This window comes from Macrobrachium rosenbergii, chromosome 12 (genome assembly GCF_040412425.1).
Source record: "Macrobrachium rosenbergii isolate ZJJX-2024 chromosome 12, ASM4041242v1, whole genome shotgun sequence".
Classification (NCBI taxonomy): Eukaryota; Metazoa; Arthropoda; class Malacostraca; order Decapoda; family Palaemonidae; genus Macrobrachium; species Macrobrachium rosenbergii.
The window spans coordinates 87,919,592-87,930,248 of record NC_089752.1 but is presented as its reverse complement, the minus strand read 5'-3'; the positions used below and the strand labels follow the sequence as shown (position 1 = coordinate 87,930,248).

Sequence of the window (10,657 nt, the reverse complement as noted above, 5' to 3'; positions counted from 1 at the left end):
TAATATGCAACCTACTAAGCGCATCTGCCACAGCATTCTCTCTGCCTGCCTTATAGACAAGGTCAAAATTATACTGAGACAACCGTGCATTGGCTTGGTGTGGAATTTGACGTCCTTTGCTAAATAAGCCAAGTAATGGTTTGTGGTCAGTCTTAGCTTCAAACTTCCTACCAAGTAAGAAATATCTAAATCTATTTGAAACAAAAACTAATGCAAGGTCTTCTCGATCTATCTGAGCATAGTTCCGTTCAGCTGATGTAAGTTTTTCACTCACAAAATATACAGGAATCTCTTTTCCATCAATTTTCTGTAATAAAACACTACCAACTCCAATAGGTGAAACATCAACTTCCACAATCAATGGACTTTCTCCATCATAATCACATAACAATGGACTTTCAGCCAAATCTTTTTTCACAGTCTCAAAAGCAGTTTGTTCAATTTTATTCCATTTGAACTTTGCATTCTTTTTCAACAGGTCATACAAGGAAGCACACTTACTAGAGAAATTCTGGATAAGCTTACAGTAATATTCAACCATGCCAAGAAATGACTGAACTTCTGCAACAGAAGTGGGAGATGGAGCATCTAATATAGCTTGAACCTTTTTAGCAGAAGGTCTGACACCTTCACCAGAAATATGATAACCCAAATATTCTATTGTCTCCCATGAACTCATAACTGGAATCAAGAACCTTCCGCGATCCCACAAAATTAGTGCCACAGTCGCATCTAATCGTCTTAACCTGTCCACGACGGGCCAAAAACCTCCACCAGCCACAATCGGTGCCTCCTCCTCCTCCTCAGACTCTCCCTCATAAGCACTGAAACCACTGAACTCGAGTTCACTTTTACGCTCTGGCTCTCGTATGGACATTGGGGGAAAATATTCATCATCACTGACATCGGGCGTGATGTCCTCGTCACTAGATGACCAACTGCCATCAAAATGAGGACTTTCCACCTGCTCTCGATCGAGCTCCAACAAGTATTCATCAATTCTTTTTGTTGGAGGCCTCCCAAATGTTTACGAATGCCTCTCAGGACAGGGTATGGCCCTTGGGGCCCACGGTCATTTTCGGGCACATGTGACTGTACAACATGGCGCTCATAAGATGGATCATCTTGGGTGCTGGGTCCTTCGCCAGCATCCAAGTCTATTGTGTCACAAACACGCTAACACTTGCACAAGTTCTGCAAAACATGAACGCGTCAAGAAATCGCTCTCTGACGATGCGTCGCTGATGCTTTCGAGTGGGAGAAGAAAGAAATTCGGGCATGTGCAGCTGGGTCGCACTTGTAAACAAAACAACAGTGTGATCCGTGAACTCTCAGCATCCCGCAAGGCGCATGATTTAAAATTTTTCGCAAACTCGGCCTATAAGTATTTTTTCGCGAATATTTAAAAAAAACTTTTGAAAGTCGACGTACTTTACATCCACTCGGCACCCGACAGACAATTTTTGTCAACGTAAAATACGTCCAGTCGGTGTTAAAGGGCTAGAGGGATGAGTGTGCCAAGATGCCTAAAGGTTATTGGGTGGGAGTCAGCTACCCTAGCACAGCTACATTTGTTCTCGGATGCAAGCATCATGACTTTGGGAGTAGTGGCATACTTACGAGCTGCAGATCAGTGGGGAAATGTATCTCGTAGATTCATTATGGGAAAGGCAAGGGTAGCGCCATTGAAGAACGTTTCAGTACCCTGCCTAGAGCTTAGTGCAGCCGTACTAGCTGTAAAGCTTGGAACCACAATTCCGGACATGACAGATTTCAAGGTGGACAGATTCAACAACTGTCTTGCGGTATATTAGGAATGATCAAGCAAGATACCAGACATTTGTGGTGAATCGTGTTTCTATGATAAGGGATGGCAGTGATCAGAATGAGTGGAGATATGTTATCTCTGAATGGAACCCAGCCGACAACGCATCACATTCCAAGCAGTCCAAAAGGTGGAGAACAGGGCCGGATTTCTTGTTGAAGGAGGAGTGTTTTCGGCCAGCAGAGCCAGCTCACATGTCCAACAGTGTGGAAGGATTAGAAGTTAGGCGTGAGATAGGTTCCAAAAAGGCTCAAGTCTGCAAAACAATTAGCTCCGGGGTTGGGTCGGATCATAGGCATATGGGTTTGCATAAAATCATCCACCGCTACTCAAAGTGGATCAGGCTCCTCAGAGCCGTGGGTTGGTTTATACTATTTGGTAGATATTTAATGTACAAACACAGGCAGCAGCTTAGCGAGATAAATATGCAGTTGTCCACGCAAGTTATGAGCTTGGCAGAGACTGTGGTTGTGCAGGTGGCACAGCGTATGGATTATGAGGTAGAGATAGCAAGTCTTGATAAGGGCAACACCATTAGGGTTTCCAGCTCCTTAAGAAGATTGAAACCAATCCTGAGAAATGGGCTGTTGTGCATTGGAGGGAGGTTATCACTGGCAAATATCGCCCCGAGTGAAAGGCATCCAATTATTTTGCCATATAATGGCCACTTGACCGACATGGTTATTCAGTATTATCATGAGCATTCCAACCATATGGGCATAATGCATGTTCTGGGTCTAATGAGGGAGAAATTTTGGGTGATTAAGGGCAATGCAGTGGTGAGGCGTGTGCTAGGAAAATGCGTCAAGTGTCGCAAGGTACATGGAAAGGTTATCGAGCAACAAATGGCCGATCTACCACCCAATCACGTGGAGGCAGGGAAGCTACCCTTCTATCGCACCAGGGTAGACCTTTTTGGACCATTCTTCGTAAAAAGGGGCAGAGCGCAGATAAAGCATTGGGGAGCTATATTCACCTGCTTGAACATGAGGGCCATACACTTGGAAGTAGCTTCAAATCTCACATCAGACTCATTCATTAACGCCTTCAGGTGGTTTTTGGCCCGTCATGGACAGGTTAAGACGATTAGATGCGACTGTTGCACTAATTTTGTGGGATAATGGAAGGTTCTCGACTCCAGTTATGAGTTCTTGGGAGACAACAAGTTGCGAAACGAGTTGCTCCAGGGTGGGGTGGAATTCATTTTCAATCCTCCAGGTGCCTCACATTTTGGAGGAGCATGGGAACAATTGATAGGTATTGTGGGGAGGGTCCTACACGTAGTCTTGGGAACACAGCAATTGGATTATGAAGGACTATGTACTCTCTTTTGTGAGGTGGAAGCAACAGTTAATAGTAGGCCCCTTACCATTGTCACCTCAGACAGTAGAGACCCAGCTCCACTCACACCAAACAAGCTTTTAAACATGGGAGATTCACCCCCAGGGCGTGACATCGCAACAGGTGGCTACTCCAGGCAGAGATGGAAGCAGGTGCAGTATATGGCCGAGCAGTTCTGGGCACGTTGGAAACGTGAATACTTGTTGGGGTTACAACAGTGACAGAAGTGGTTCAAAGAGCGACGGAATGTCAGGGTGGGAGATGTAGTCCTTATGGTCAACAAAAACATAGCCCGCTGCCATTGGCCATTGGCTCGGGTAGTGCAGACTAAAGTAGGGAAAGATGAATTGGTTAGGATGGTGACTGTAAAAAGGCGGGGTAAGGATTATGACAGACCACTGTCGAAGCTTGTTTTAATTCTAGAGGAACAGCGGGACCTAGTGGCCGATACTAAGCAATAGGTGTTGAAACCTTTGCCGTCAAGAGGTTTCAAAAGGGCGGGTGTTGACGTGGGAAAAGTCGGGCATTTTTCCCTCTGCACGACTGTAAGCAACTATGTTCGATGCTGTCGTAAACGGCCATTTTCATGGCAAAGGAAAGATTAGTAACTGAATTTCGGGTCACTTGATATAAGCGCATGGTCTTTTCCCACCTTAAAGTAAATAAAAAAAAAAAAGATTTACAAATGGACAGGTTCCTTTGTTGGACTCTATAAGAATGATTTGGGACGCTTTACCTTTTCCTTCCCCCTCTATGACGAACAAAAAAAAGGAACTATTGGCCCATTTTCTCCCCTGCTGCCCAGTGAACTGTGTGGGACTGGGAAGAAGGAAAGCCCACCTTTTTGAAAGCAGCTGCGAAGGGGAGCAGTCCACTTGAATGACTTTGGAGGAAATGAAGTGATTTAGGAGCTAAGCATCGTTGTGTACTGAGATTTATAGACTAAGGGGGGGGCGGTGTTGCTGCAGATGAATACCAATTAATAATAACAGAGCAGTAGATATGATGAAAATACAAAACTCTTTTGCTGAGTATCGTTAGGGGTCACGTGCATAAAGTTAAAAATAGCGTTCACTCTTCAAGAATGTGTGAAGTCAGCAGGCCATGAGGGAACCGAGACAGAAGGTCCTAACAGTGGGAAAGCAAACAATTTGGTAAGTAAAAAGGCTATTATTTTGTTATCGTTATGGGTTATTTTGCTAAGAGATCATTATAATTTGATAATGAATTAAAGCATAAGAGGTCGTAAGGGGTTGGACTAGAGTGAAATGTGCTAAGGGCTGGGATAACGGATGGGTAGAGCCCGCTCATAACATTTTCATTCATTGAAGAGTATGGTAATGCTTAATGTATATTCCTTAAAAGATTCTATGTGCAACTATATGGTTATTTAATTGTTGTGGTAATGAATGAGAAATTGACAATGTAAAGTTAAGGGATTTGCCTGTCTTAGTGTTAAAGAGTTTTCACTTAACTAAAAATGCAGAATTGTCGCTACTGTGAATATTTATGTTATGTTCATTTCTCAGTGACCAATTGTAATAAACTCAAGAGACAGTCGATGTTTCAATCAATACCCACTCAGTGCCATCTACATATAAATCAAAGGTTATTAATTTGTCTTAATCAAAACCACTGCTGTAGGTTCCTGAGTTATTTAATAAACATATTTGCAGGATACGTGCCAGTAATATAATACAACAATCTGTAAGCAACAAGGCCTAATTACCTTAATGTAACAAAAACAGCATAACTAATGTAGGACACATGACAAATCAAAAGGACATGCAAAAATACAGTAGCTTAAGCATACTGCTACTATAATAGGCTATGAAACAATTAATTTCCATATGCTTAAATAAAAAAACCTTAGCCGCTGCAAACTATTCATTTGTTATGTTGCCCAGAGTCCTTTCACTCGTGGTCGGCATCAACGCGGCCGCTCGGCAATCCAGAAGATGAACAATCCATCAAAACAACACGAAGCACACAGCTACCATACCATTTTTCTCTGCCTTCGGGTACTAAACCTCGTCGCCAATTATTACATGGTGGCCCAAGGTAGAGGGTTAATAACACAGCTGCCTAACAGTTGGCTTTAGTGGTTATCTCTTGCTACATCTTGCTGCTACCAAAATTGGTGGGCTTCTCCCCCATCACAACAACCCACAATGCACCAGAGACAAGCAGTGCTTCAGCATGTTCAATATCCTACGCAAGTTTAATACACAACAAATATAAAACAAGTTTTGACTCAAAAAACTACATTTCACTATTTTCCTTTGCAAAATAGTTGAATTTTGTCTATAGGGAAATTTTTTTTATTATACATAAATATATGAGGTATGTTCAATAAGTAATGAGAAAATGTCAGGAGAGACACTATATATTTTCATAAGCTTACATAACTTTGTCTCCTTCAAAATAATTGCCTTTCACAGCTACACACTTCTGCATGCGTCTCTCCCAATCCTGGAAGACCTCCTCAAAGTCCTTTTTTAGTAGTCCCTTCAGGTAACTTTCCAATGCCTCTTTCAGTTCCTCTGTTGACTGGAATCTGGTTCCCCTGAGGCTGTCTTTCATGCGTGGGAACAGGAAGAAGTCGCAAGGGGCTAGGTCAGGGCTGTAGGGTGGGTGTTGTACCACTTTCATTCCCCTGTCAGCCATCCAGGTGGTCACCAGCATTGACTTGTGGCATGGGGCATTGTCCTGGTGGAACCACCAATAGGCGGCGTCTCATACAGCATCATACCAAAACCACCGATAGCTAGATCTATTTTCAGTGGCCTTGATTATACACTACGGAAAACTCGATTGCGCTGAAGAAATTTCAGGAGTATTTTTAACTGACAAAATAGGTTAACAGGCAATAAACTTATTTTGGTGAAGAGACGCTTTGATCTTGGAAGTTGTTCTTGAAGAAGAAGAACAGCCTCCGACTCCTGATTGTTGTTTGTGAAAAAATGATCTTCATTGTCTCATCTTTCGAGAATTTTCTCATCAAGTGAATGTGACCACCAAGAGCGAATGATGCTGTCTTTAGCAGTGTCGTGAATTTACCTTCTGATGTCTGCACGTCAGTTAATCGCACTGGGGCAATAAAAATGCCTCAGAGGAGCAGGAGGCTGTCACAGCAAACTTTAACTCCAAATAACTGATATCAAAGCTGGCAGCTATCTGTGGTGTAAGATGCTTTAGTTCATCAAGCCGGTATCGTGTATGTTTATGGTACTGGAAGCTTTGAAAAGAAGTACTTGCTAGTTTATGCAAATACACCAGTTTCTCTTATAACAGAGTCTATAACTATTTAGACTTGTAATAATGAATAATGAAATTCGAAAAATTTTGATACTTTAATGAATACAGAAACTAACAATGTTTACAACGTGAAATGCAGTATCATTACCCTGTCCAAAATCGAACAGCTTCTTGAAATATATTATCGCTTTGATCCAGTTTAGGAATTTCAACCTGAACTGAGCAGAACACGTCGAAGAACTTTGTTAAAAAATCCTGCGTTAAACTCAGTCTTGTTTTGTGGGCAATTTCCAAAGAGACTTCACCGTGAGTTCCACCATCAACACGCTTTGCTTTGACTAAAATTGAAATATCAGAAAACTTCTGTGATCAGACCAAGTTGTCTTCTCTCTATTGAAGTACTGAGGAATATAACTGAATTGAAAATATGTAAAGTGTCACTCTACACCATTATTATACCTTCCCACTTCATGATTGTCATTGTAAACTGACATTGTCGCCTCACTCAAAATAATAAGAGTGTCCCTTCATGCCTTAAATGATGCCAGATGAAGAATGGTGCAGGTGACAAGACAACAGAGAAGGCTGGTGAGAAGCACTGCCATATTGTGACTGTCACTTAACAAACATCTCAGAAGTACAATTCCCCATTTGTAAGCGAGCATTCTATAACGAACTAAAGCAATGATAAAGCACTAAGCAAGCTTCATTTATGAAATATCCGAGGCACCATCGTTGACATACATTAACATTGTGAGAAGTTATAGCGAGAAGCAATGAGAGTGACGGAATTACCTTAACGCCATCGAATATTGGTGGAACGCCTTCCGTTTGGGAAGAAGCAAACAGTGACCCTATACTGTATACAGTATCATTTCTCTGACCTGGGATTAGTCGTCGCAGACAGGTCTAAAGCTCTTTAGAATCATAATTGGTTACCTACATTCAGTGTGAAGCTAATGCTTCTTTTTCTAACGATGATAATAGTCCTAAAAATGCAATCCTAGTTGTAAATCTTATTCCTTCATATTCAAGGCCATTTACAGTGGAACCCCGGTCTCCGACCGTACCGAAACTCGACAAAATCGGATTCCGACACGAAATGCCGAGTAAAGTTTGCGCCGGTTCCCGAACAACAAACCGGAATCCGACCCGACGCGATCCGACCCGTCGACGAAACATATGATGTTTGTAAACAAAAGTGTTTCGGTAACGCCGCCGCTAGTTGGCGTTGTTGGTGGCGTTCTTCCCACGCACATTTAAAAGCACTTAAAGCAGTGATTTTATACATTACAGTAGACTCTGAATGGAATTTACCAAAAATTAATACAATCCTGAATGTACACAATGTTTATGTAATTAGTACCGCGATACGCCACCAGGACGGCACTCTGGTTTGGTTACATCCGCGCTTGCCACAAGCTGCCGATGCCGACGTAACTTAAGACGTTTTTCTTAATTTTTATAACAGACTCTACAGTACATTCGGCTTATTTTTAATATTGTATTATTAATTTAATGTAATGACCAGGCTTGTTTTTCATTGTATTTATCATTAACAACAGTTTTTGTGCGTACCCGTTACAGTACATTCTGGAGTGCATATAGGCTGCCTAGCCTAGCCTGCAGCGCTCGGTCTACCACTGGTAGGCCAATTTTTTTGATACAGTATGCATTTAAAACTGTAAGAAGACTTCTAATAAGGTAAGTTATTTAACTCTGAACTTATTTAATTGTAATGTGTGTAGAGTTTTGTATAAAAAGACAAGGTTGGAGTAGTGACTGGTGGTCAGGAACGGATTAATCCATTTTCAGTTATTTCTTATGGTCGAAATTGATTCGGAATTCGACAAAATCGAATCTCGACACTCCTTCTAGAACGGATTTGCGTCGGGAACCGAGGTTCCACTGTATATAGATGCCAAATTTTGACTGTCAAGTCATAAGCCCTGCTTTAAAAATGATTAAAATGACTGGTCAGCTATGCATAAACAATGACAGAAGCTATAGGCCTTACAAGCAGTCACCAAAGGGTACAGAATTCCGGCTAAAGCCACTCTTATATAATAATAAAGGCTCATGCACTCGTTCTGAATTTCTTCCTTAAAAGCCAATTGTTTAACCCACCAACAACGTACAATAAATCCAGTTCTCAAAAGAACAGCAGTTCTAGGTAAAAGGGAGTCAAACTGTAATAAAAAATCAGAGCCTATATTACAGTTTCAAAAGCGTCTGGCGACTGTCAAATGGGAACATCTTTCCATGGAGTAGTGTATTCTGTCCACCTCACTTGACAGACACTTAAGAAAACAAGCACTGGGCATTCCTGTTGAAGCATCTGCTCATAGAGTTATAAAATTCCACAGTATTTCTCATGTTCAGGGTTTTACACCAATATTCATCGCAAAACATACCTCCTCAGTGCTCATTACCATTAACAATATCAAATGGCACAAACATTCAGTCTTGCCATTTTAAACTGGCACAGAATGATGAAGAATCTTCCTTATTAATATCAGCTACCACAGGAACTTCAAACCACAGCAAGGATACAAGATTCAGTCGATTCAATCACAACATCCCAGATGGAGGAACACTTAATCGGTTTACCTTCGATCGCTGTGTAATGAGGGGGGGGTTTGGTTGAAGGTAAATTGATATGGTGCTTCTCCACTGCAGCCTATTTGATGGATCCTGAGGAAGAGCAGATAGATGGTATTCTAATAATTTACTTACATTTTCTTTTATTTAGTTTTTCATTTACCTGTTTTTCTAATAACTGATCCCTCTGTATTTACCTTCTGTTACTTCTTTCGAGTGAACACCATACGCTTTGGAAACTTGAATTTCAAGTCAGTGGCCCCTTTGGTGGGCTGCTTCCATATGAATAGGGTAAATCTTCTGAATAATAATAATAATAATAATAATAATAATAATAATAATAATAATAATAATAATAATAATAATAATAATAATACTGAGATGCGGTCAAAACGACGCCATCCTAGGAGTCTCTGAGTAAGGAATGGTCTCCCCACCTCAGGTCTATCAAACAACGACTGTCAGAAAAGAAACCTAAACGAGGAACAACATAATTACCTTCAGGAACCACCTGATATCCTGTTTAGTGCACTTCGCATGAAAGCACTTTTCCTACCTCACTTTCCTAAACAGGTACCATAGACAAATCAGAGGTACAGGGTGAATAACTACGTAAAATAGACAAAGGACGTCAAATTTAATATTCAGTATACGGAATCTGAATCAGAGCTTGAATGGAACTGGGTTCACAAGAATGTTCCTTCCTGACCCTCTCATTGTATATTTAAGGAGACACTTCTGGTCAAAAAAGGTTCATACATTTATATAAGAACTGAATGTAAAACCTTCAGTAAGGTCAATGTTTATGGCAAAAAGGATTCATGCATAATTTACTAAAAGTAAATAATTTTGCTCTCGTATCGTTGCCAGACGCACGATTATGGCTAACTTTAACCTTAAATAAAATAAAAACTACTGAGGAGGCTAGAGGACTGCAATTTGGTATGTTTAATGATTGGAGGGTGGATGATCAACATACCAATTTGCAGCCCTCTAGCCTCAGCAGTGTTTAAGATCGGAGGGCGAACAGAAAAAGTGCGGAAAGAATAACGATAGTTTTCTTTTCAGAAAACTAATGAAAACCTCACCGAGTTCTGTACATCCATAAAACCCCTTTGATACAACTCAGTTCGTTACTTTTCAAATAATCTAAACACTAAGATTGATTTCTTCAAACATTTACGAGTTTTATCACACACAAACTATCTCATTTCTCAGAGCTCAATCGAAGTTTACACATTTCAGGTATCTGCCTCGTTCGTCTTGCAACTCTCATAATGACTTGTTAATTATCTATTTGTATTACTCTGAATAAATCCGTCATTGCAATATAACTACCTTAGCCTACCAAGTTGATTTTGCAATTATAAATCTCTAAGGTTATAAGCAATTTATTTAATGAGTTCTCGATACTCACTCACTACAAAAAATATACTAAGTCAACATACTTAGCCAAGCGGTTCCTAAATCTGGACAGGCGTCACTGGTTCCTCCAGAGATGAATGTCTCACTATATAGCACCGATGATTTCAAAACTATGTATTTACAATAATACACCGCGTACCTAACTTCGCTTTACTGAGCGACATTTCTTATTATTATTATTATTATTATTATTATTATTATTATTAT

At 40.6% G+C, this 10,657-nt stretch overlaps 1 protein-coding gene across 1 annotated transcript; it reads left to right on the top strand.

Annotated features, from left to right (window-relative positions):
* Positions 1-1,101: 1,101 nt before the first annotated feature.
* LOC136844133 (uncharacterized) lies at positions 1,102-3,387 on the top strand. The gene is made up of 3 exons (XM_067113147.1): positions 1,102-1,155; positions 1,771-2,730; positions 2,953-3,387. The coding sequence occupies exons 1-3, from the start codon at positions 1,102-1,104 to the stop codon at positions 3,385-3,387; spliced, it is 1,449 nt and encodes a 482-aa protein (XP_066969248.1).
* The last annotated feature ends 7,270 nt before the right edge of the window (positions 3,388-10,657 follow it).